The sequence below is a fragment of the Capricornis sumatraensis genome, chromosome 11 (genome assembly GCF_032405125.1).
Source record: "Capricornis sumatraensis isolate serow.1 chromosome 11, serow.2, whole genome shotgun sequence".
In the NCBI taxonomy this organism is placed as follows: Eukaryota; Metazoa; Chordata; class Mammalia; order Artiodactyla; family Bovidae; genus Capricornis; species Capricornis sumatraensis.
Genome location: NC_091079.1, coordinates 10,660,872 through 10,687,777, shown reverse-complemented (window position 1 = coordinate 10,687,777; position 26,906 = coordinate 10,660,872). Strand labels below are relative to the sequence as shown.

General features: G+C 42.2%; 1 protein-coding gene across 1 annotated transcript in view; it reads left to right on the top strand.

Annotated features, from left to right (window-relative positions):
* COL19A1 (collagen type XIX alpha 1 chain) overlaps positions 1-26,906 on the top strand; it is a 431,222-nt gene that overhangs the window by 377,346 nt on the left and 26,970 nt on the right. Inside the window, exons 38-46 of the mRNA XM_068984053.1 lie at positions 1,073-1,123; positions 1,209-1,253; positions 1,671-1,697; positions 4,729-4,782; positions 9,217-9,261; positions 17,092-17,136; positions 17,239-17,301; positions 22,038-22,073; positions 22,209-22,253. Coding sequence (XP_068840154.1) covers positions 1,073-1,123; positions 1,209-1,253; positions 1,671-1,697; positions 4,729-4,782; positions 9,217-9,261; positions 17,092-17,136; positions 17,239-17,301; positions 22,038-22,073; positions 22,209-22,253 — 411 coding nt within the window. The remainder of the gene's footprint in view (positions 1-1,072; positions 1,124-1,208; positions 1,254-1,670; positions 1,698-4,728; positions 4,783-9,216; positions 9,262-17,091; positions 17,137-17,238; positions 17,302-22,037; positions 22,074-22,208; positions 22,254-26,906) is intronic.

Sequence of the window (26,906 nt, the reverse complement as noted above, 5' to 3'; positions counted from 1 at the left end):
TCCCACCCGGATTCTCCATAGCTATTTATTCTTCAAAACAAATTAAATGCTGTCTCTCCTGGGAACCCTCCCACCCTGGCACTAGAAATCTCAGACAAAAGTATCCTTTGCCCTCCAGGACTATATGCAGTAGACATTCAGCATTTGTCAAACTGCTGAATTGAATTGTTAAATGGATGAGTGAAGTACTAAAGGAATAAATGAACAAAGCTTTTTTCCTTCCTTCACAAGTGTTTGCAGGATGCACGCAGGTCACGTGCCCTGAGCACCTCTGGCTACCATGGTCCTAAAACAGGGCAATGAGGGACCTTCAGTTTTGCAGCTAAAATGTGGAAATCACAATAAAGGAAAATGCAAGTTATTGATTCTATGGGGATTTTAAAAAAAAAGGCTAAAAGATCTGAACTAAAATTTTCATGTGCAAATTTTTCCTGAATGCTAAAATGTATGATTATGAAAGCCTCTCAAATGAGTTCTCTTTAAAGTGTTACCCTGGGACTTGATTCACAAATCAATTTTATTAGGAAGTTTCTATTCCCTATTGTTTCAAAGTATATATTCTTGTAGTACATCACACAGGGTTGTGAATAAAATCATATCCCCTGTTTCTCTTAATTTCCTATTCAGTATGAAAAGACTATGGGAAAAAAATTACCTTTCAGTAGCCAAATTGTTCCCTATTCACATCTTCATCAGCACTCCTGTATTCTGGCCTGCAGGTCAGCAGGCTGTAAACAGTTAGCATAAATTGGCAATTCAGAAACTGAATTTTAATGAGCAAATAATATTTTCCTCTGAATACATTAGTGTCTCGTCTGTCAAATCAGCACATTCATCACAGTCCTGCAGAAAGTGTGTGTGTGCACTCCAGGTGGAGCTCACATGCCTTTGGGTTTTTTTCCTCTACATTTCTTTAGAAAAACCAAAAATGGAAACACTGTTATTTTTACTGATAGCATTAAGCTCATTTTCTAAAATAGAATAGGAAAAATATCATTTGATAAAACAACAGAGGTAGATACTCTCACTATTAACATGAAATAATAATTCCATATCTCATTTATCTTCTAAGGGTGTGCCATTCAATGAAGGGAATGGAATGAGCAGTTTATATAAAATCCAGGTATTTACTTTTCTAATTATGTAAAGTCACTTTCTGGTTCCAGGTTACTACAAGTTCTTCTCACCTTTTTCTTTCTCTTTTGAAGGGAGGTGTGAACGCTCCCAGTTACCCAGGGCCACCCGGCCCCCCTGTGAGTATAGTTGTTTATCATGAAGCATATTTTCACTGAACAGTCACATATACACAACAAAAAGACATCCTAAGTTCGCTGAAAATTATGCATTAGAAATAGAACCAAAATGTTCTGCAGGAGGAAATAAATGAAACCAATAATAATAAGATTGTACACAAAATAAAGAAAAATTGCATTATGCATAGAGATGTCACGTTTTGGAAATCCGAGAACTAAATCAATGTCCGGGTGATTGCCATCATGGGAGTTCTATCAAGTTATATTTCCTCATCTTGTGCTTCAAATCCAAACGGTAGCAAAGCAAGGCTTGCACATATTTTTACATGTATTAAAGCAAATTGGACAAAATTCTTCATAGTTTGTGATTTTGCTTCAGTCATTATTTTCAAGGTGACTCTCATATTTTTCTTATAGGGCCCCAAAGGAGATCCTGGCCCAGTGGTATGTATATTCCCATGTTTTGTGTCATTTAGAAAATACCTCTTTATTAGTGCTAAGAAGAGCTTCAGGAGGGATGCCTGCCTTCTGAGATGTTTGTCAGTGAGCATGAAGGCAGCAGGCCCACTCCTCATCTCAGAAAGCCTCAGTCCTGATGTCACTGCCCTTGACATTCCCCCATCAGTGCATTTGTAGAAATCACCCTGGGCTGGAAAGAGATATATATAAAGCTCCTGAGAAATAGAGCACTGTCTTCCAATAGAACTATTTTGATGATTGTGAAAGTAGATCATGAAAGAAAAATATTAGTGGATCATGAAAGAAAAATATTGAAAAGAAATCCTTCAAGATGTCTGCCATATCTCCCAAAATGACAACAGAGATAGGGGCAGTTTATTTCCTTTCAGTCAGAGGCAGTTTTTCTGGAGGAGATTTGGTGAGCTGTGATAACCCCGTTTACTGGGAGTGATGTGTCGGGAGGTTAACCCTCCGCCTGGGGAGAGATCCTGTCCTCCAGCCCGCGAAGGATGATGACTGTGGTCAGGCATCCTCCTCAACCACGAGGCGTCCCTGGAAAAGTTCTGCCAAATGCAGTTAGATTACTTTTATTCCCTGGCTGACTTTTCTGCCATGTCCTTTACAAGCAGATACTCTATGCTTCATATTTCATTTCTCTGTACTTTGACCTTTGGATATATGCTTGAAACTCAGATGTACCTGAAACTGATATAAATTTTCAAAGCACTTCCATTGCCATGAGAAGAGACTGAAGGCCCTTTCGTTACAGTAGAGTTTGGTAAAACTAGATGGATAAATTTTAAACAAGCAGGACAGCCATAAAAAGCAATCTTTTCGCATCTAAATACATTTTCAAAGGAGATGCATGAAAGAGCTTTTTTTTTGTTGTTATTAGGCAATTAAAAACTGATTTGTTTTCCCCTAAAATCATGATTTAACCCAGTTAGAAGCATTTTCCAAATATGTCATGTGAGAGTTTCCTTTGTTTTGTTACTCATGCTGTGCTTTCTTTATCTGTAACATTTTTAATGCTTTCATCCACTATATCCTTCATTCCAATTTCAATCTTCTTTCATGTTATTGATAAAAAATTTCCTCTCAGTATTTCCTTCTGTCACACACACACACACATCCCTTCTGGATCATTTAGGAGCACACAGGCTTCTCACTGCCTTCCCCGAAACACCAAAGTTTTTTCATTAGGTGAGAAAAAAGTATAACAATAAAGGATAAGTTATAATTCATTTGGATTAGAAAGTGGGTGGTAACAAAAATGTAGATAGATGTGAGTAGAATCTGAAGAGATGAGGCTTTGATTTTTCTTCGTTGCAACAAAGGATAAAGAATAAACACTAAGTGAAGGGTGTTCCTTGCTTTTAGAGACATGAATTAAGTGGGTGAAGCACAAAATTGGAATCATAAAGTGTGAAATCATGAAATTAACTACTGTGTAATCCTTCAGGTTTATCTTAGATAAAACTTTAGATTATTCCTTTGGAATTCATGTTACCAGTTGCCACTAAGTAGAGAAATACTACCTCATACCATGGAGATAAGCCAAGAATGGTGGAATCACAGGTCACTGAATAGAGTGAAGTGAGAGTCATTCAGTTGTGTCCGACTCTTTGCGACCCCATGGACTATACAGTCCATGGAATTCTCCAGGCCAGAATACTGGAGTGGGAAGCTGTTCCCTTCTTCAGGGGATCTTCCCAACCAAGGGCTCGAACCCAGGTCTCCCGCCTTGCAGAAGGGTTCTTTACTAGCTGAGCCACAAGGGAAACCTAAGAATACTGGAGTGGGTAGCCTATTGCTTCTCCAGCAGATCTTCCCAACCCAGAAATCAGACCCAGGTCTCCCACCTTGCAGGTGGGTTCTTTACCAGCTGAGCTACCAGGTCACTGAATAGACAATGGAAACTCCCCTTGGGGCTTTGGGGGAAGATTTACTCTTCCAGCCTCCTTCAAACCCCAGGCCACCAGATCTGCATCACTGTCTCTAATCTTCTCAGTGAAATTGTGCAGATAAAAATCACCCTTAATTGAATTTATTCTTTCCTGAGGTGATCCATTTCATTCCCTAGGTGTTCAATTTATAATTGGTTTTCAATTAAATATTTATTATTAGCTACTTTCAAACAAATGTCGATCGATTGGCTGAGCACCGTTCAACCAATTCTTCTGTCTTAAGGATAACTGAGAATATAAACAAAGAGAGTCAAAGAGCTTATTTCCTTTGTCAATGACCCAAAGCCTCTATTACAGAGCTTCATGCAGAATAGAATCTAAACATCTTTTTTCTGATTGGCAGGTTACCTATTGGTAGATGTCTAAAAAGATTTTTGGAGCAAAGAAAGTATCCAGATCATATGCTTCTCATTAAGCCTCTCATAATAAGGACAATATCATAACTCATAATAGAAGTTAGTGTTGGTAGTATTTTTGAAGTAGATTAGCATTAGGCATACAAAAATACATTTATAGAGAATGAACTTGGAAAGCTACATTTTCTATATGATTATGTTGAAAGCATCCAGTGTCCTGAAAAAATATTTGTAGTTAACATTAATTCACGGTTCACAGCAAACTGTGGGAAATTCTTAAAGAGATGGGAATACCAGACCACTTTATCTATCTCCTGAGAAACCTGTATGCAGATCAAGAAGCAATAGTTAGAACTGGACATGGAACAATGGACTGGTTCAAAATTGGGAAAGGAGTACATCAAGGCTGCTTATTTAACTCACATGCAGAGTACATCATGCGAAAAGCCAGCCTGGATGAATCACAAGCTGGAATCAAGATTGCCAGGAGAAATATCAACAACCTCAACAACCTTCAACCAAATGCAAGAATACAGATCCTTAAAAACAGAGCATACTGTTTACTTGCTAAATTACCAATCAGTGTTTGAGAGAGTACTTTCTAGGCAAAAAATAAAAAATCCTTGCTTTTGAAATCAATGATTTAAAAACCTTTGATTGTTGCTTTTGGTTTCTTATGTTCATATTTAACAGGGAGAACCTGGTGCAATGGGGTTGCCAGGACTAGAAGGATTTCCTGGTATAAAGGTAAGTGCAAGGTTAAGTGTGTGTTCACCAATTCAACATTCAAAAATGTTTATTGAGCACCTACCATTGGACCAGGAGCTGTTTTAGGTTTGGGGATACCTAAGAGAACAAAATAGACAGAAATCTCTGTCTTTGTGAAAATTATGTTCTAAGCAGGGAATACAGAAACTAAGAGAATAAATACAAATAACTAATAATATTATTAGTAAGTGCTGTGGAAAGAAAGAAAAAGTAGAGGAGATTAAAGGGCATCAGGAGTGCGGAAGGGGAGGGTGTGATTTTAAATCAGGTGGTCTGAGAAATCAGGAACTAAGCAGACTTGGAAGGGCTGGAGGGATGGCCAGTTAGCTAAGCCCCTGAAGCCAGAAGGAAGAAAGTTCCCGGCAAGATGAGTAAGTTCTTGAGATGTAATGTATGGCAGGGTGATGCTAGGTAACAATACTAAACTGTATGCTTGAAATTCACTAAGTGTTCTCAACACACACACACAGTGACCTGTGTGAGGTGATGGAGATGTGAATTAGCTTGATTATGGTGATCATTTGCCGATATATATGTATATCACATCGTCAAACTGTACACCTTAAATATATACAACCAGAAAAAGAAGGTTTTAAATGCCCTGAGACAGGAGCATTCCTGTACATTCAAGGAGACCTGGGGAGTGAGTGAGGGGAGCATGCCAGGAGATCAGGTCAGAGAGGTGGGGTGGAGGTGAGGGGCAGCCCTGCCCAGCAGTGCTGCTTGCTGGCCCATGGAGGACCAGGGCCAGTCTGCAAGTTTTGTCATGGGTTTGGAGGCAGCGTAAGCACATAGATGGAGAGCAAGCATGTAAACAACTTGACTTTTGACATTGCCATAATATCCAAACATGAGACCCACATTGGTTCATGATGCATTAGAAAATAAATAAGCAAGTAAATAGCTCCTTCACCACAGATAGTTTGAGAAGCACTAATTAATAAAGAGGCTTATCGGCCATCGTAAAGACTTTCTCTTTCACTCTGAGTGAAATACGGAGCCAGTGGTGGTTTCTGAGTAGAAAAGTGACGGACCTGCAGCCGGAGTGTAAGGAAAGCTCCTCTGTCCATGGGATTCTCCAGGCAAGAATACTGGAGTGGATTGCCATGCTCTCCTCCAGGGGATCTTCCTGACCCAGGGGTCGAACCCATGTCTCTTACATGTGCTGCGCTGGCAAGTGGGTTCTTTACCAGTAGCACCACCTGGAAGCCCAATGAGACAGGGAAGACACAGACTGTACCCATATATGGGGTAGTGGTATTGGCTCAGACAGGAGCAGAATCAGTGGAGCTCCTGAGGAGGCTGAGGCTCTGGACATGTTGTGAAGGAAGGGCAATAAGACTGACGGGATGTGGGTCTCAGAGAAGAGTCAGGGATGGCTCCAAGGTGCTTGACCTGAGCCCCTGAGATGATGGCATGTTATCAACAGAAATGAGGAAAGCACTACACAGAGTCTGTTTGGAGAGGGTAGGATGAGAATGATCCATAGTATAATTTTGGACGTGGGACCAATTATGGGAATTATCTACTAGACAGCATAGTGGGGGTACTGCAGTAGGTGGTACAATAGAAAAGCATGGGGTTTAAAAAGAGGTCTAAGTGCAGATATAAATTGACTGTGTAAGCCTGTCTGAAAGTCAAGAGGCTGGATAAGATCACCAAGAGAATGATAGTAGATTTTTTTTTTTTTAAGAGAAGAGGATCATGGACTGAGCCTTGAAGCCCTCCAATATTAATTTCAGGAAGAAAGCAGGGGGTGAGCAAGGAAGACTTAGATGCAGGGACCAGAGAAATAAGAGGAAATGTTGGTGCCCTGGAAATCAAGTGGAGATGGTGTATCGAGAAGAGTGATCATCTGTCTCATATCCTGCAAATGGGTCGAGTAGGATGGCCACGTAGGAACCGTTCATCAGAGAAATGATTACTGTTTTACTGTGGTGGTAGGAAAAATTTCTGGACTTGAATGGTCTAAGAGAGAATGACAAAGGAAAAAAAAAGATTTAGACAAAGCAAAAACAATGCTCAAGGACTTCTGCTGCAAAGGAGAGTAAAGAAACAGGCCAGCAGCTACCGGAGGAAGCTAGGTTCCATAAAGTAGATTTTAAGACCACAGAGGAACCGGACTGTTTCTAGGCTAAAGGAAAGGTCTGGTTTAGTAAAGGGGAAGGAGCGATGAGATAGGAGGAGAGGGGAGAAGTGCTGGAACGGCATCCTTAGTAGCTAAGAGGGAAGGAACCTGGGGCATAAATGCAGGGCTTGGCTTCAGAGAGAAGCCCAGATAGTTCATCTGTGGGAGCTGGTTGGAACCAAAGCACAGGGGTACAGGAGTGGGGACACGGGCACATGAATTGACTGGAGTCTGTAGAAGTTCTTTTCTGATTGCTTCTGTTTTCTCAGAGATGGAGGATCAAGGTCTCATCTGAGGGTGAGGTAGGGAGAAGAGTTTGGAAGTTTGAGGAAAAGGTCCTCTACGAGAGGGCAAGTCCAGGAACCACAGAGTGTGGTGGCTGAGCAGAAGCCCCTCGAGACTCATGGTCGTGAACTGAAATGAGACCAGTCAGTGAGACTGTGTCCATGCACACAGAGCAGGAGGGGATCTGGGTTTAAACGAGTTCCCGTTTTGGCAAATAAGTGAGAGAAGCACGGATGGGACTGTGAGCCAGCAGTATATAGGGAGTGATTATAACCAGTGACCATGGGATCTAAACTAGATACATGAGCAAGAGGGGCCATCTAGGGAGTGAAGGAGCATGAAAACTTTTCTACCAGGGATGGTCGAGAGATCTTTGTGACATCAAAATTTGGGGGGCTTCAAGCTACTCAAGGGAGTGATTTACAATGAGGGAACATGGTGGTCCAAGATTGGAATGCAGGCAGTGGAGGTTACAGAGAGATATTGTTTTTGATTAGGTCTCAGGCATAATTATGGAAATAAGAGTTCTGCCAGATAATTAAATTAGACTGATTCAAAGTACTGTGAGACCCAGTTGTTGGAAGGACCATATTATCAGACAGGAGCCCTCTTAACTTCATCTTTATCAGATATGCAAATATTTCCATTGAATTAAAAGCCCCAGTACATTCATTTCCAGGGAGAAAACCCTGCAGTTTAAAACAGCAAAGTGGAACTGAGGACTGTCTGTTTAGGTCCTTCACCCATTTTTCTACTAGTTCTTTTTTTTTTTTTTTAACTGTAGCTATCTATGGTTTATATACTGAAGACACTACTTCTATATTATATGATGGAGGCTTTATCCTAGTTGGTCCTTGCCTTTCAGTTTTATGTTTAGTCTTACAGAATTTATATGGAGTATAATATAAAGAGAGGAATTAGACTTTTTCAAAGAAATTATTCAATTATTAGCACTATTTGTTGAATAATACAGCCCTTTCTTTACTAAAACCCTGTTGTAAATGTTGGTCTGTTCCTGAAGTTGCTGTTATATTGCATTGATATACTGCTTAATCTTGGGCCAATATTCCATATTTCAATTATTATAGCTTTATTGCATGCTGAAATATGGTATTGCTAATGTCTTTATTATTCTTCTTTTACTTTTTCTCTTATCCTCAAGTATATTTATTATCCCAAGTGAACTTTAATATCATTTGATCAAGCTGCAATTTGTAAAAATTGCATTAAATTTATAAATTAGTTTGGGCACAATGACACCTTTACAGCACTGTCTTGCCCTCCAAGAACAAAACATCTCTCTCCGTTTAATCAAATCTTCTTTTATGTCCCTCAGTGAACTTACGGAGTTTTTTAATGTCGATTCTGCCCAACAAAAATTGCCATTTTATTGCCCCATATATAACCATAAGTATTTTTAGCCTTGTCAGCTTTATCTAAAATACCACACTGCCTTTGGAAAAAAGGTTGAGTCATTCCACTGCTCAGAGAAATTCCAGGGGTCTTCTTATGGGCCTCATGAGGAAAAACTACAAAATCCTTAGTTCTAAACACATTCATTTTAACCCAACATCCAGTGAGACAAGTCTATTGAAAGCTTTTCAGAAGACATTCAAGGTCTTAGTCTTTTAACTATTGGTAATAAGTTACTTTTGAATATGTGGAAGAAAAGTATAGGCTAATTTTACCTGTAAGTATTATGGGGTTCTGTCTTAAAGAATAGGTTAACAGCAATGATACCATGAATGCTTATTTTCATTGGTATTATTATTTGCTTTGGTATTCTGGGGAAAAAGAGAGAGAAAAGTCTTTAGTAGGTTCCACTGGCTGCAGTTCTTATTTTGTCCTTTCCCCATCTGGCCTTTAGCTTCACACCAGCTAATATCGACATTTATAAGTTCCGAAGAGAAGCTTTACCAAATCCAAATCATTATTTGAGCATCAGTTTTGGCAGTGGAGATTGAATGGGTTTGATTCTAAGCAGTACATGTTTTTTTCAGGGAGATCGAGGGCCAGCAGGCCCCCCGGGAGCAGCAGGAATCTCGGTGAGTTCAGTTTATCTCACGTTGTTCTCGAAGGTACCAACCGCCTAAAGGGCTGGGACCGCAGGGTGACTCCTGAAACTCCCAGTTTAAGAAACAAAACCAAAAAAAAAGTTATTTGAAACCCACCTGTTCCTCTCCCACCTCAAAAATGCTCCTGTCTTTATTTTCATCTTTTAAACTTTTTCCTTTGTTTTTTCTTCCCAACTCACTTTCACGTGGGGAGAGAAAGCCCATTACCTGCGCCAGCGCATCAGTACCACACAGCTCTGAGAAGCGTGTTGGGTTTCTCTATTCTTGTAATATTTCAAGGTTTCTTAATCTTCAGAAGGCAAAGTTCTCATCCTCAGGCAATGTGCTTCAGTATCTTCGTATTAAGCTGCCATCTGCCTGAGTTTTCCCTCAGCCTGGTGTTATTAGCAGAGCTTTATTGCTGCTAATGTTTCCTCATAAACTAGCCCTTTAAGCCTCTCAATCATTTTTGTTGCTCTCTGGTGTCAAATGTTTTAAATCTCATCAAGGTCTTTTCAAATGAATAGGAAGTGCTCCAGGAAAGGTTAAAATCATTTCTCAGAGCCCTAGGGATCATTTTGATCTTCATTCATGATGCTCTAATTAAAATTTTGTGGTCAGGCTTTATGAATAAGAGCCCATTTATCCTCACCAGGTGTCCTGCAGGGTGAGCCAGGGTAGGAAAGTCAGTGGAAGCCCTGTACTTCAATCACAGGAACATGAGGAAAACAAGAAAGGGCCCTACCATCTCCGCACCACCCACTGACCTCTGCCAGCACCCAGAGCCTCCCAACAATCCCCCCACCTCCATCCCTCAAAAGGCCAGCAGCCACTCTGCTTCCCTCTGTTTCATTGCTGAACCTAATAAGAAAAGATAAAGACTCATCCACATGGCAAACCACTATCCTTGCCTATAAAATCCCATGGGCAGAGGAGCCTGGTGGGCTGCAGTCCATAGGGTGGCAAAGAGTTGGGCACAACTGAGTGACTAACACACTCCATAGAGAGGCATCCTGTATGGAGGATGATATCTCCTTCTTTAGCTGTTTTAGGTCAAGTCTAGTCTTAGTATGATTGTAAAAGTCACATGAAAATATTTTATTTAGCAAGCACTGCAGGGTTTTTATTGTTCAGTCACTAAGTCCTGTCTAACTCTGCGACCCCATGAACTACAGCACACCAGGCTTCCCTGTCCTTCACTATCTCCTGGAGTTTGCTCAGATTCATGTCTATCACGTCAGTGATGCCATCCAAGAGATTTTATACCAGAAAGCATTCTTCTTGAAAACTGGCTCACACCTAATCCCATTCCTCCCCACTCTCCCTAGCTCCCTACTGTTCTAGCAACATATTTGCACCTGCCTTTAGGATCACCTTGGGTCCCCTTACAACCTGTGTCTCTCATATTCACACCCCATTTTTGTTTCCGTATGGTATGGTGAAATGTAATGCCCTACTGTATTCATCCAGGTGGGACTATATATTATGTTCAACTAAGTCTGCCATAAAAGGAAAAATACTAGCAACCACTGAAGTATTTAAACGATCAGTGACAGACTCAAAAGACAATCCAAATGAATAATTCCAAGAATATTTTTGAAGGATGCAGCATGATTGAAACTAGAGGCTGCCCTGTTACTTGTTTGGGTAAATCTAATACGTTTACCTAAAATGCAGTTTTCATATCTCATCATTAAGAAGATTAACTGACAATTACAAAAATGAGGTTAAAAAATGGCATGCTGTATATATAAAACTGGCTATAAAAAAAAGTTTAAAAACTGTTACTTTATTTTTTATAACTGGACTTTACTGTGGCTCAGAAAATGAAATAGTTCAAAGATTCTAGAAATAGCTACACGCCAGTGTGAGTATACTTAATGCCACTGAATTGTACACATAAAATGGTTAAAATAGTGGATTTCAAGTTATGTACGCTGCTGCTGCTAAGTCACTTCAGTCATCTCCGACTCTTTGTGACCCCATAGACAGCAGCCTACCAGCTTCCCCCGTCCCTGGGATTCTCCAGGCAAGAACACTGGAGTGGGTTGCCATTTCCTTCTCCAATGCATGAAAGTGAAGTTGCTCAGTTGTGTCTGACTCCTAGTGATCCCATGGGCTGCAGCCTACCAGGCTCCTACGTCCATGGGGTTTTCCAGGCTAGAGGACTGGAGTGGGGTGCCATTGCCTTCTCCGCACGTTATGTATATTTCACAACAATAAAAGTAAAAAATTTAAAGTGATGGTTCTGGTTGAAGCAGGGATGTTCACTTGCTTTGCACATCACAGACCTTTGCTGAGAATCAGAGGGCCCAGTCTTACTCTGCCTAGAAGTCTGTCCCTTTCTAGTGTGTAAACAGGCCACACATTTTTACTTTATTTTACTTTACAATACTGTATTGGTTTTGCCATACATTTCCCTTGGCTCTTCCTCTGCTCCTTCCTGGGATAGCAGGTGGGTCCCGGGGGCACCGTGCCCTCCCAGGTCCTCTGAGATCCCTGCTGGCACTGCCTGGCCTTTGGGATCTTCATCTGGAGCTGCAGGCGCTGAGTCCATGCCAAGACCCTTTGGAACACTGGCTTTCTCAGCTCTAACACATGCCCTAACTCAGGTCCATGAGATTCCAGGAGCTCCTGCTGCACTTGGGCAGTGGGGAGCCAGGATGCCATCTCAGGCCTGTGTCTGCCTCGCTTCACACTCAGCCATCGCTGACCTGCCAAGGGGCCTTTTGACCTCCAAAGGACCTGCCAAGAGTTCTACACAGCAAGTAGAGAAAAAGCCCAGGTTTCCCTCCCTGGAAACCTTCTGGGATTTCTATGGTCTCAGCCCCATACCAACATCCCCATCCACATAAGGTTCAAGGGGCAGGAGGTGGCTCCTCAAGGACAGGATCCTTGGGCCTTTTCTGGACACTTGGGCTCATGCCCACTGTGACCTATGCTGGTCCATCTTCCACTCTGCTCTGTCTCAGAGGTCTCTCTGGTCCACAATGTCTCTGTCCTCAGTCCTCCAGGCCTTCTGTGCTAGAGGACTTCTGGCTGGCCGTAGCTCAGTGGTTCCTTCGACTACAAAGTGATTAAATTACTCTCTCTGAGGGTGGTTCGAGACTCGCAGGTGCTCTCCAGTCCTTTTTTAGATGCTGGGAGCCAGCACGGGAGGTCCCACCCATGACAAGGTCATGTGGAAGAGGCTTGATAAGCAAGGCTTCAGGACTTGAGGGGCTCCCTGGACCTGCTCAAGTATCTACCCCATAACCAGAATCTGTCTGTCTTAATATTTTGTGACTTTCACCAACTCTTCTGACATTAATAGGGGGCTATCCCCGACCATCTTTCTCTGGAGAAAATCAACTTTGGGCTCTAGCTAATAAGTCTCCTGGACATGAAAGGAATATTTCAAATCAAACCCCCCTGTTAGCATTCTAGCTTGCCTGACAGGTTTATCCAGACTGGTCAAAGTCAGACCAGTTTGTCCTCTCCTTTCCAACAAAAAGATTTTGCAAATCAAACATGCCTCTTTTCAGGCTATCTTACTATGAATGCAAAACCTTCTTGTGAAATTCAAAGTCTAGGACTTCTATTGGAGAAGGCAATGACAACCCATTCCAGTACTCTTGCCTGGAAAATCCCATGGACAGAGGAGCCTGGTAGGCTGCAGTCCATGGGGTCACTAAGAGTTGGACACAACCGAGCAACTTCACTTTCACTTTTCACTTTCATGCATTGGAGAAGGAAATGGCAACCCACTCCAGTGTTCTTGCCTGGAGAATCCCAGGGACGGGGGAGCCTGGTGGGCTTCTGCCTATGGGGTCGCACAGAGTGAGATATGACTGAAGCGACTTAGCAGCAGCAGCAGCAGCAGGCCTTCTATGACCCTTTGTGCCCTCCTTTCCCTAAGGTAATGAAGAGCTGCTTGTCAAACAAGAGGGATTCCCAGAAATTAGGATATATTTGTTTAGTATTTCCTTTTTTTTTTAATTTAATTTTTTTTTTTATGGAAAGGCGTATTTTATTTTTATTTATTTATTTGGCTGTGCTGGGTTTTAGTTGTGGCATGTGGGGTTTTTTTTTAATTTTTATTTTTACTTTATTTTACTTTACAATACTGTATTGGTTTTGCCATACATTGACATGAATCCACCACGGGTGTACATGCGTTTCAAAATTCTTTTTTTAATTAATTTATTTTAATTGGAAGATAATTACTTTACAATATTGTGGTTTTTGCCATACATCGACATGAATCAGCCATGGGTGCACATGTGTCCCCCCATCTTGAACCCCTCATCCACCTCCCTCCCCACCTCATCCCTCTGGGCTGTCCCAGGGGCACCAGCTTTGAGTGCCCTGCCTCATGCATTGAACTTGCATTGGTCATCTGTTTTACATATGGTAACATACATGTTTCAATGATATTCTCTCACATCATCCCACCCTGGCCTTCTCCCACAGAGTCCAAAATTCTGTTCTTTACGTTTGTGTCTCTTTTGCTGCCTTGCATATAGGATTATCATTGCCATCTTTCTAAATTCCATATATATGCATTAATATACAGTATTGATGTTTCCCTTTCTGACTTACTTCACTGTGTATAATAGGCTCCAGTTTCACTCACCTCATTAGAACTGACTCAAATGCATTCCTTTTTATAGCTGAGTAATATTCCATTGTGTATATGTACCACAACTTCCTTATCCATTCGTCTGCCAGTAGACATCTAGGTTGCTTCCATGTCCTAGCTATTTTAAACACTGCTGCAATGAACATTGGGGTACATGTTTCTCTTTAAATTCTGGTTTCCTCAGTGTGTATGCCCAGCAGTGGATTGCTGAGTTGTATGGCAGTTCTATTTCCAGTTTTTAAAGGAATCTCCACACTGTTCTCCATAGTGGCTGTACCAGTTTGCATTCCCACCAACAATGTAAGAGAGTTCCCTTTTCTCCATACCCTCTCCAGCATTTATTGTTTGTAGACTTTTTAATGGTGGCCATTCTGACCCACGTGAGATGATACCTCATTGTGGTTTTGATTTGCATTTCTCTAATAATGAGTGATGTTGGGCATCTTTTTGTGTGTTTATTATCAATCTGTATGTCTTCCTTGGAGAAATGGCTGTTTAGTTCTTTGGCCCACTTTTTGTCTGGGTTTGTTTTTCTGGTATTGGGCTGCATGAACTGCTTGTATATTTTGGAGATTAATTCTTTGTCAGTTGCTTTGTTTGCTATTAGTTGCTCCCATTCTGAAAGCTGTCTTTTCACCTTGCTTATAGTTTCCTTCATTGTGCAAAAAATTTTGATTCAGTCCCATTTGTTTATTTTTGCTTTTATTTCCATTACTCTGGGAGGGGGGTCATAGAGGATCTTGCTGTGATTTATGTCAGAGAGTGTTCTGCCTATGTTTTCCTCTAAGAGTTTTATAGTTTCTGGCCTTACATATAGATCTTCAATCCATTTTGAGTTTATTTTTGTGTATGGTGTTAGAAAGTGTTCTAGTTTCATTCTTTTATATGTGGTTGACTGGTTGACCGGTTTTCCTAGCACAACACTTGTCTTTTCTCCATTGTATACTTTTGCCTCCTTTGTCAAAGATAAGGTGTCCATAAGTGATTGGATTTATCTCTGGACTTTCTATTTTGTTCCATTATTTCTGTCTTTGTGCCAGTACCATACTGTTTTGATGACTGTAGCTTTGTAGTATTGCCTGAAGTCAAGAAGATTGATTCCTCCCATTCCATTCTTCTTTGTCAATATTGTTTTGGCTATTCAAGTTTTTTTGTTATTATTATTCAAGGTTTTTTGTGTTTCCACACAAATTGTGAAATTATTTGTTTCAGTTCTGTGAAAAATACCATTGGTAGCTTGTTATAATGGCACCCCACTCCAGTATTTTGCCTGGAAAATCTCATGGATGGAGGAGCCTGGTGCACTGCAGTCCATGGGGTTGCTAAGAGTTGGACACAACTGAGCGACTTCACTTTCACTTTTCAGTTTCATGTATTGGAGAAGGAAATGGCAACCCACTCCAGTGTTCTTGCCTGGAGAATCCCAGGGACGGCAGAGCCTAGTGGGATGCATAGTCCAGTCTATGGGGTCTCACAGAGTCGAACACGACTTAAGCGACTTAGCAGCAGCAGCAGCAGCAGCAGCAGCTTGATATAGGGATTGTGCTGAATCTACAGATTGCTTTGGGTAGTATACTCATTTTCACTATATTGATTCTTCCAGTCCATGAACATGTTATATTTCTACATCTATGGTAACAGGATCATACTTATCAATAATTACCTTAAATGTAAATGGGTTCAATACTCCAATCAAAAGACAAAGACTGGCTGAATGGATACAAAAACAAAACAGGGGTTTTGAGACCCACCTCAAATCTGGGGACACATACAGACTGAAAAATGAGGGACTGGAAACAGATATTTCATGAAAATGGAAACTAAAAGAAAGCTGGAGTAACAATACTCATATCACATAAAATAGACTTTGAAATAAAGACCAAAGAAGGGACAAAGACGAGACAAAGAAGGAAACTACATAATGATCAAGGGATCAATCTGAGAAGACATACAGTTATAAATATATTTGCACCCAACATAGAAGTACCTCAATACATAAGGCAAATGCTAAGAAGTATGAAGGGGGAAATTAACAGGAACACAATAATGGTGGGGGACTTTAATACACCTCTCACACTTATGGATAGATCAACCAAACAGAAAATTAGCAAGGAAACACAAACTTTAAATGCTACAATGGACAAGTTAGACCTAATTAATATCTGCAGTGCATTTCACCCAAAAACAATGGATTTCACCTTTTTCTCAAGTGCACACGGAACATTCTCCAGGAAAGATTACACAAAAATCCCTTGCATTCCTATACACTAACTATGAGAAAACAGAAGGAGAAATTAAGGAAACAATCCCATTCACCATTGCAGTGAAAAGAATAAAATACTTCAGTTTAGTTCAGTCACTCAATCATGTCCAACTCTCTGTGACCCCATGGACTGCAGCATGCCAGGCTTCCTTGTCCATCACCAACTCCCAGAGCTTACTCAAACTCGTGTCCATTGAGTTGGTGATGCCATCCAACCATGTCATCCTCTGTCATCCTTTTCTCCTGCTGCCTTCAATCTTTCCCAGCAGCAAGCAGGTCTTTTCCAGTGACTCAGCTCTTCGCATCAAGTGGCCAAAGTCTTGGAGTTTCAGCTTCAGCATCAGTCCTTCCAATGAATATTCAGGTCTGATTTCATTTAGGATGGACTGGTTGGATCTCCTTGCAGTCCAAGGAACTCTCAAGAGTCTTCTCCAACACCACAGTTCAAAAGCATCAGTTCTTCAGCCCTCAGCTTCCTTTATAGTCCAACTCTCACATCCATACATGACTACTGAAAAAACCATAGCTTTGACTAGACGGAATTTTATTGGCAAAGCAATGTCTCTGGTTTTTAATATGCTGTCTAGGTTGGTCATAGCTTTTCTTCCAAGGAAAATTCATAAAATACTTAGGAATAAATTTACCTAAAGAAACAAAAGACCAATATATAGAAAACTATAAAACACTGATGAAAGCATTTTCATAATTCTTATCCTCCCTTCCCCCATCCCCCGCCACACACCCACACATGGATTGAGGGACTGCCTTCCTATCTGCACAGTGGAGTGTGGCCCGCAGACTCTGACCAGCCGGGATGGCACATCAGTGTAGAGCCACACCTGCAGCACAGGTGCTATACACGCGAGTGAGGAAGGAAAACACATGGCCTTATTCAGTAATTTAGCTCCTAACATTTCCTGGTAATCTGATTCCTCAGGGGAAACCCGGAGCCCCAGGCCCCCCAGGAATTCCAGGAGAACCGGTGAGTTGCCTGTTTCTGACTTAGTGATTGTCCTTGTGTTTACTACATGCAGTTCTAATGCTTTTCTTGGCAACTAATGTTTGTCTATGGACATGTCTACAGGGGGAGAGAGGCCCTGTTGGAGACGTAGGTTTCCCTGGACCAGAAGGACCCTCAGGAAAGCCTGTAAGTCTTTTTCATTGTTTAAAATTTGCTTGTTTAAGAAAAGTTCTGAGCACTGACTCTTTACTTGTCACCTGAGAAAGTGAGATTTGAATACAGAGTTTCTGAGGAAGTGAAGGCAGTTCTGCTGATGGCTTCTTGGGGTGTGGTTCTCCCTTGATAGCCCAGCTCCCTATGAGTATGTCTTAAATCACCATAGGAACAGTGAGGCCTTTTATTTTAAGTGTCAGGAAATTAGACTCATTATTTCTTAGGCCTAATGTTCTCAGCGGAGTGAAAAATGAAATGGCCTGTCATATCCTGAAATATGCAGACTCGCAGATTTAACACCTGTGTGTGGAGCTACAGTAGAAAGAGGCTTTGTCTTCAGGTACCCTCCTTTATCTGTGGACTTGTTCTTACACCTTCGTTAATTACTGCCAAACACTCACCCACTCATGTCCTAAAGGAGCTCTTGGCTACTGAGATATAATATTGATGTGACATTGTAATAGTCATTCTGATTAATTCAGTCCAAGTCAACATATACTCCGCTCATCCCTGCTATGTGCTAAGGGTGTGCTGGGCCCTGAGGGAGGGGTGTATAGAGGAATAAACAGGGTGCTCTTTATAGAAGTCCCTGCTCCCTCTGCCATGGACTGGGTGGGAGTGGGCTGCTGTTAGGAGAGGGGGGCTGAAGGTGACCAAACAGCACAGAATTCAGGGGGCTGATCAGTCCCTGTGAAAGCTCAGGGTTGGGGCATCCCTTGGCCACCATCTCCCCAGAGAAACAACGTGAAAAAACAGGAAGTATATGCAGTTTAGAGTCAGGGAAATCTGGGTTTGCAATATAACTCCAAGGGTTTGTGAGTCACTGAGGTCACATGACATGGTGCGATGTCCAGTGCCTGCCATGGAAGACGATCCATTAACATTAGTCTCAATCTCTACCTCCTCTCCCCTGCCTTTTGCCAACTCCCCATCCCAGCCCCTGTAAGGCACTCTCAGATCCCATCACATTCCCAGGGAGTTATGCAAAAAGCAATTTATTCAGTGAATGCTTCTTGAGCACCTAGGACATGCCAGGCACTGTTCTGGGTGCTTGTAGCTCCTTGGATTTATACTCTAATGTAGGGATATGAACCAGAAACAAACATACATGATTCAGGTAGAAGATGATCTAAGCAGGGTGAAACCCTAGAGTAGCATTTCAATAGGGCAGTCAAACAGCATCCAGCATTGGAGCAAACCCTGCATGGTAGGAGAGCTCAAGCCATGGGGAGGTCAGGTAGACAGCAGGGGTGGGGACAGGGGACATTGTTTCAAGAAAAAAGAATGGCTAGCAGAACCTTCTGTGGTGAAGGAAGGACAGAAGGCACAAAGTCAAGAGTGAGGTGAGCTGAAGGAGAGCAGGAAAGACACGGAGGGAGAGACAGGCAGTGGCCGGACTGTGAGGAACTTCTGAGTCAGGGATGGGGTTTGGGTTTCATTTGAAGTCTGATGGAGACCCAAATTTGTAGCAGGAAATGACTGGACTGCATTTCAAGGACTATGCCTGGAGAGCCGACCATAGGGAGCAGGGTAGAAGCAGAAAGAGCCTTGAAGAAGCATTGCCATGATGTGTCTTGAAGGCATAGCCATCAGTACTTGCTGATGGACCAGATGTAGTGTGTGAGAAAGAGAGACAGCAAAGTGGTTTGGAGTCTGAGCAACCTGGTCAGTGTGGTACATTTGATGAGACAGGAAAGACAGGAGATGGGTGAATTTGGAAGCAAAAACCAGGAGTTGTCTGCTGTAAAATGTTCATCTTAATGCACTAGTAGACTGCCAAGTGGAAATGTCAAGTAAGCGGTGAATATATTCTTCTGGAATTAATGGAGAGGCCAGAACTGCAGAGACTGATTTGGGTCTTTCAACCTGAGCCTGGATGAAATGAGGTCACTGTGAACTGGGAAGAGAACAGAGCTGTTAGGAGAGGCTCTAGCCGAAGGACTGAGAAGCTGCAGCCAGTAAGAGGTGAAGAAGGCCAGGCGAAGGAGAGTTTCTGTATGTTGAGGAAGCCAAGTGTTTAAGAGAACGGAGAGGAAACCATATGGAAGAGTATCAAGGGAGCTTAAAATTCTCCCCTGGATTTGGAAATGGGGGAGAGAGTACAGCACGGTGGTATCGTGATAAGAATGACCTGCTTGAGAACTTTCCTGGTGGTCTAGTGGTGAAGAATCTGCCTGCCAATGCAGGAGACACGGCTTCCATCCTTGATCTGGGAAGATTCCACGTGCCGCAGAGCAACTAAGCCCACGCACCATGTCTACTGAACCCAAGCTGTGGGCCACAACTATTGAGCCCGCATGCCTTGGGCCCGTGCTCTGAAGCAGTAGAAGCCACTGCAATGAGAAGCCTGTGCACTGCTACCAGTGAACATCCACACACAGCAGCAGAGACCCATTCATAAAAGAATGGAAAGTGAAAATCTCCCAGTCGTGTCCAGCCCTTTGCGACCCCGTGGACTATACAGTCCATGGACTTCTCCAGGCCAGAATACTGGAGTGGGTAGCCTTTCCCTTCTCCAGGGGATCTTCCCAACCCAGTGATCGAACCCAGGTCTTCTGCATTGCAGGTGGCTTCTTTACCAGCTAAGCCACAAATATAAAAAAAGAATGACTCTGTTGAAAGTGGACGATACAAGAGAGTGGGCTCTGAGTCAGGAGAGAAGACTCACAAGTAGAAACTGGTCTTCACAAGGAACAGGGTAGAACCTCCTTCTTAAGAGGAGCGAGGAGCAGAAGTCAGAGTTCTCATGAGCACAGGTAGGTGGGGCTGGAGGCAGAACAGTGAGTGGGTCCCCTACTGCTGTTTTCTCCGTGAAGGATGCAAGTCATCACTGACCATGAGGAACGGGCTGGTAATGCTGGTAACGCTTGAGGTCTCATGAGACAGGAAAATAAGTACAGGTGCTTTGGGGAAGAAGGAGCCAAGTCGAGAAATACCGAGGGGTTGCTTGGGGGCTGCTGCCACAGGTGCATGCCAGAACACCTGAGCAAGGGCCCCCTTCCTCTGCAGCCTCAGGCCACTGTTTAGAGGCAGGCATGTGGGAGATGGACACCTGAGTTAGAAAGAAGAGTAGGGGTCTTTCAGATAAGTGAAATGAGAGGGAGAAAGGTAAATCCGTTGAGGTTTTTGTAAAAATTTCTGAAACTGGGACCTTCCCCGCCCCCCACTGGTGATAAAGAACAAGTTAATAACATCTTCCTAGAGGAAAGAGACGGGCTCCCCTGATGGCTCAGTGATAAAGAATGTGCCTGCAAAGCAGAAGAGCCGGGTTTGATCCCTGGGTTGGGAAGATCCCCTGGAGGAGGGCATGACAACCCACTCCAGTGTTCTTGCCTGGAGAATCCCATGGACAGAGGAGCCTGGTGGGCTACAGTCCATAGGGTCACACAGAGTTGGCCACGACTGAAGCAACGAAGCAGCAGTAGCGGAGAAAAGAGAACAGATGTGACAGTCACTCATGAATTATAAAAGACAGAAAATTATCTATAAGTTTGTTCGTTTTCTTGTATTGTTACCAAAAACACGAATTACACTTTTACACCAGGTTTATCTTCTCTTATTCAAATGATATGGTTGTTTCTTTCACATCCTCTCCTTAACCAGCTTTATCTTTTGCTTGTTTCTGGATGGCATAAATCCTTAGAACTCGATGCTTCCGGCAACATGGCCTTAGTTAAAATGCCCTAGGTAATTCCCAGGATGTTTAGGGAGGTTGGGGGACTGGGCTGGGTTCCCAATCCAGTGTGATTACAGCAGTGAAAACACTGCTTGTCGGGAGAGCCACCTTGTAGATTCCATCCCAGCCCAGCGAAAGTCTCCCAGGCTTTGCAGAGGAGGGAGTCCATGCACCTGCCTGCTGCCGAGAAATCACTTCCTCACCTTGGTCTCCCTCTTCAAATCAAATCTCAGAGACAAACCTGCTGTGGGGCTCTCAGTATCTGATGTGACTCTGAGTGCTTTCCCTCCTTATACCTATCAGCCGGGGCTTCTCCTGGGCTCACGCATCTGCAAGCAGGATGAGGCTTTATTACCAACTATGGAACTGCCTTGTAGAGATTGAGAAGCTTCCAGTTTAATAAGTAGAAACCAGTATTTAATACTCTCAGAAAGCACAATTACAGATTTCTCACTGTCCTTTCCTATTTCCAACTGAAAAATAGCAGTTGTCTCTGGCTGACAGTTTATTTCATAGCAGGATCACTCTCTAGCCATGTTATGAAATTTCTCAAGCAACAACAGAGGCCGTTTACTGAGAATGACTCTCTTTGGTAGGAAAATTGTTGAAAGTGAAGAGTGAATATCATATACTGGCTACCCAGCACCATGGGAAGGCTTCTTATTTCTCAGAATGGACCTAATGGAATAAGGGAGGAAAACAACCCTGGTGACTGTTTATAGTGAGCTAGGCCTTTTCTGTTATTTTCCTAAATCGCTAGTTTTAAGGCCATTATTTATCCTCGCTTTGTGAGTGGAGAAGCTGATGCTATTAAGGTTAAATAAATTGCCTGAAGTAAATGGAACTTGTAAGTTATAGAGTCAGAATTTAAACTTGGGGCTAATTCTGTTGATTTTGTTTTCTATTTCACCACACTGCCTCACCCAAATCTCAGTGGAGATATGATACAGTCCTTGAAACTTTACCCTTTGTTGCATTTAATTATTTCTGTTAATGCAGAATCAGAAATACTGACCATTATTTGTCTTTACAGGGAATAAATGGAAAAGATGGATTACCAGGTGTTCAGGTATGGAACATGCCATTGGAAATAAATGTTCTAATACAAAACTACATCCAGATCACCTGCCAGAATTCCTGGTGGAGTAGATTGATGAGGAATCTTGGCATGCAGTGATTTTTAGTGCTGATGTTTGTTTTTCAGGGCATCATGGGTAAGCCTGGAGAGAGAGGCCCCAAAGGAGAACGGGTATGTATGTTCCTACTATGACTGTTAAGTCCATCTCCACAACTGCCCCATCATTTGAATTACACTGTGATATTTTTAGACCCACTAGAAATCTCTTGATATGAAAAGCCTTAGGGTGTACATGAACCAACATCTCTGCCAGGCATAAAACAGGGCCATTCAAGGACCCAGCAGTAGGCAATACGGCAGATACACCTACCTGCTTGGCCTTTATTCACAACTATGTCTGGTTTGTGATCCCAGTTTGGAAAGCTCCTATGAGCCTCCTGTGTCAGATATATGACCCACTGTAACCATCACCCATGTGCTTTTCGCCTAGAGTAGGGTTTCTCCACCTCAGCGTTGTTGATGGTTGGGGGCGATAATTCTTTGTCGTAGGGGCCCGTCTCGCGCTTTGTTAAGATGTTTAGCAGCATGCCTGGCCTCCACCCACTAGACGCTGTACCATCAGCCTCACTGCAGAACTGTCACCTTGCATTTTCACATGCCTCCCAGGGAGCAGAGGTGTCGTTGAGACCACCCCTGCCCCAGTCTGGGGGAATAATACTTGGTTGAGTAAGGGGCTGGGGTCAGAGGTAGAGAAAGACACACAGAGCTACTAGTAATGCCAGTTCTGGTGGGTGTGTGCATTTAGTGTCGTTCTGGTTGTTGATATCAGTGTTGCAGCTTCCCATTATTTTCTCTAAGAAAACTTAACATTTTCTACTAGAATTGGATTTATTACTCAGCCACAGGTTCCTTGAGCATTGTTATTTAGGGGTTCTAGTGAGGGCTTGTGTGCATGTGTGTTGGGAGGGGGGGCATGTTCTTATGTACTGGTGTTTATTTTGCTTATCATTACACAAATAATCTGGCTTCCCTGGTGGCTCAGTGGTAAATAATCTGCCTGCAAAGTAGGAGACCCGGGTTTGATTCCTGGGTTGGGAAGACCTCTTGGAGAAGGAAATGGCAACTCACTCCAGTATTCCTGCCTGGGAAATCCCATGGACAGAGGAGCATGGCAGGTCACATGGGGTCACAAGGGTTCCATGGGATCACAAAGAGTCAGACATGACTTGATTATTGAACCACCACCAGCACCACACAAATAATCTATGATAACTGAAGGAAATACAAATATAGAGAAACCATAAAGAACAAAGAAGAAAGTCCACCTTATGTCACTGCACAGAGATAAGCACTATCGATATTTTGGACCTATTTCTATCTCACTGTTATACATAAGGTAATATACACATTTGCTTAATGCATCGATGCAAGTGAGCACATACTTTTTTAAAAAATACATTCATACTGTTTGGTAAATGACTTTTTTCGCCTAACATATGATGACCATCTTTCCATGTCAGTAAACCTAGATCCACATGGACCTTTTAGTGGCTGTATGTTATTCCAGTATTTGAATATACCTTTTCCAAGGTATTTAGAAAATGCCTTGCCCCTTTTTCTGGGATATTTAGGTTCTTTCTAGTTTTCATAATGAACTTACCATAATAAACATCAGTCAGTTCAGTCACTCAGTCATGTCCGACTCTTTGTGACCCCATGAATTGCAGCACAGCCAGGCCTCCCTGTCCATCACCAACTCCCGGAGTTCACTCAAACTCACATCCATTGAGTCGGTGATGCCATCCAGCCATCTCATCCTCTGTCATCCCCTCTCCTCCTGCCCCAATCCCTCCCAGCATCAGAGTCTTTTCCAATGAGTCAACTCTTCTCATGAGGTGGCCAAAGTCCTGGAGTTTCAGCTTTAGCATCATTCCTTCCAGAGAACACCCAGGACTAATCTCCTTTAGATCTCCTTGTAGTCCAAGGGACTCTCAAGAGTCTTCTCCAACACCGTAGTTCAAAAGCATCAATTCTTTGGTGCTCAGCCTTCTTCACAGTCCAACTCTCACATCCATACATGACTACTGGAAAAACCATAGCTATGACTAGATGGACCTTTGTTGGCAAAGTAATGTCTCTGCTTTTAAATATGCTATCTAGGTTGGTCATAACTTTCCTTCCAAGGAGTAAGCGTCTTTTAATTTCATGGCTGCAATCACCATCTGCAGTGATTTTGGAGCCCCCCAAAATAAAGTCTGGCACTGTTTCCACTCTTTCCCCATCTATTTCCCATGAACTGATGGGACCAGATCCCATGATCCTCGTTTTCTGAATGTTGAGCTTTAAGCCAACTTTTTCACTTTCATCAAGAGGCTTTTTAGTTCCACTTCACTTTCTGCCATAAAGGTGGTGTCATCTGCATATCTGAGGTTATTGATATTTCTCCCGGCAGTCTTGATTCCAGCTTGTGCTTCTTCCAGCCCAGCATTTCTCATGATGTACTCTGCATATAAGTTAAATAAGCAGGGTGACAATATACAGCCTTGATGTACACCTTTTCCTATTTGGAACCAGTCTGTTGTTCCATGTCCAGTTCTAACTGTGGCTTCCTGACTTGCATATAGGTTTCTCAAGAGGCAGGTCAGGTGGTCTGGCATTCCCATCTCTTTCAGAATTTTCCACAATTTCTTGTGATCCACACAGTCAAAGGCTTTGGCATAGTCAATAAAGCAGAAATAGATGTTTTTCTGGAACTCTCTTGCTCTTTTGATGATCCAGCAGATGTTGGCAATTTGATCTCTGGTTCCTCTGCCTTTTCTAAAACCAGCTTGAATATCTGGAAGTTCACGGTTCATGTATTGCTGAAGCCTGGCATGGAGAATTTTGAGCATTACTTTACTAGCTTGTGAGATGAGTGAAGCTGTGCGGTAGTTTGAGCATTCTTTGGCATTGCCTTTCTTTGGGATTGGAATGAAAACTGACCTTTTCCAGTCCTGTGGCCACTGCTGAGTTTTCCAAATTTGCTGGCTTATTGAGTGCAGCACTTTCACAGCATCATCTTTCAGGATTTGAAATAGCTCAACTGAAATTCCATCACTTCCACTAGCTTTGTTTGTAGTGATGCTTTCTAAGGCCCACTTGACTTCATCTTCCAGGATGTCTGGCTCTAGGTGAGTGATCACACCATCGTGATTATCTTGGTCATGAAAATCTTTTTTGTACAGTTCTTCTGTGTATTCTTGCCACCTCTTCTTAATATCTTCTGCTTCTCTTAGGCCCATACCACTTCTGTCCTTTATCGAGCCCATCTTTGCATGAAATGTTTCCTTGGTATCTCTAATTTTCTTGAAGAGATCTCTAGTCTTTCCCATTCTGTTGTTTTCCTCTATTTCTTTGCATTGATCGCTGAAGAAGGCTTTCTTATCTCTTCTTGCTATTCTTTGGAACTCTGCATTCATATGCTTATATCTTTCCTTTTTTCCTTTGCTTTTCACTTCTCCTCTTTTCACAGCTATTTGTAAGTCCTCCCCAGACAGCCATTTTGCTCTTTTGCATTCTTTTCCATGGGGATGGTCTTAATCCCTGTCTCCTGTACAATGTCACGAACCTCATTTCATATTTCATCAGGCACTCTATCTATCAGATCTAGTCCCTTAAATCTATTTCTCACTTCCACTGTATAATCATAAGGGATTTGATTTAGGTCATACCTGAATGGTCTAGTGGTTTTCCCTACTTTCTCACTTGTACCTAAATTATAAATAATTTTAATTGTGTTTATTTTGCCCCTACTCAAGGTGTGCTAGTAGTTCTTCTGTTTCTTTTCTTTTCTTTTTAGTTTGTCTTAGTCATCTCAGATATATTTCCAAATGTGACCCGGGTTGATATACTTGTATGAGACATATTTTTATAACTAAGGCAGTAGAATTTAAATTAGGTCCAAATGCTTTTCTTCTTTGTACATGGCTTCTTTCTATATCTCTTCATTTAGTATCAGATATATCTCAGTAACTATTCATTCATTTCATTATTTTTTAAATCAGGAAAAATAGAGTTTGGACTTTTGCAGAAGACTCACAAATAGAAGAATAACACAGTAAAATACAGGGCAGGTCAATGCACCGATCTCTCATATTCAGTGTGATCATCACCTCCTGGAGCTGTGGAACTAATATTTGAAATATGGAAACTGAAATATCTGCCAACATAAATACATATTCATTCATTTATATCCCATCTCTCTCTCTCTCCCTCTTTCATACTCTCACACACAAACTTATATGGTAGTAAACACCTTGCAAGAAAAAGTCAGCATTAAAGAAACTTCTCAGATTCAAGCACATCTAATTTGTTATGGCATCTCATTCAATGATTATTTTTATAGTTCACTTACATTATTGAATAAATGATCTCAGTAATTACCTTCCACCCCAGTCACCTGCTTTGAACATTCCCAAAGGCTGTTTTTTCTCACCTTCCTCAGTCATGTCCCTTTAGGACATAGAATACACTCGCACATGTACACACACAGAGACAAGTGCACACATGGGTAAAACATGAGTGCAGGAAAAAACCCACAGAAACTAACAAAGACCAAACATACAAGAGAAAGCACAAAAAGAATAAAGTACTTGATTTAGGAGAGATTTTGAGCATCCCGAAGCTTTTCCAAATGAAAGCTTTCAGTGACGAAATCTTCTCAGCCCTCTTCCTCTGTCATCACAAAGGAGACCGAGGCCTGAAGTGGCAGTGCCACTGTAGACTTTCAGAAATGTCATCACTCTGGGCTGACACTGGGTGCAAGTAAGCTCATCACTGACTTTG